At 37.1% G+C, this 520-nt stretch overlaps 1 protein-coding gene across 1 annotated transcript; it reads left to right on the forward strand.

Annotated features, from left to right (window-relative positions):
* Positions 1 to 28: 28 nt before the first annotated feature.
* Positions 29 to 236, forward strand: Tsp_04015 (conserved hypothetical protein; the record flags this gene model as incomplete). Its single annotated transcript, XM_003374781.1, has 1 exon — positions 29 to 236. A coding segment is annotated over one exon (208 nt), but the record flags the coding sequence as incomplete, so codon positions are not given.
* Positions 237 to 520: the final 284 nt, after the last annotated feature.

Here is a 520-nt window from a genome sequence, read left to right on the forward strand (position 1 = left end):
GGATTCTACTTAATTAAATAAGGGATAGTTCCCCTTTCGAAGTATACAAGCGCGGACTTACAGAATTGGGACCCACGGGGAACCGCATATACCTTTTGTCTTTTCTTGTTCTGCTTCGTGCCGTCCGCGATCCGCTTCGTGTCTTCTGTGATCCGCTTCGTGTCGTCCGCGATCTGCTTCCTCTACGAATCGCCCGTGTTTTCGCTTTTTCTTTTCTTCATTGTTCATATCTATAAGAATGTTAAATGTTAAGTGAAAAATTTTGTCGCTTCATCACATAGCAAAATTGAAAAGTTGAACAATGAATTTTGAAATAAAAGAAGTAACTATTTTCAATTATAAATAACATTAACAAAATGATTATACAGATAGTTTCGAAAAAAAAGTAACAGAACGAAAAATATGGAATACTTTCAACAATTATAAATGGTCTTCAGTGCTTAGGGAACGATGTAAATAAACTAAGAGAACGTTTCACGATGCTACTACTTGCCACGTAAGTCAAACGAACGACTGCGCC

The sequence above is a fragment of the Trichinella spiralis genome (assembly GCF_000181795.1).
Source record: "Trichinella spiralis strain ISS 195 chromosome Unknown Scfld5, whole genome shotgun sequence".
Classification (NCBI taxonomy): Eukaryota; Metazoa; Nematoda; class Enoplea; order Trichinellida; family Trichinellidae; genus Trichinella; species Trichinella spiralis.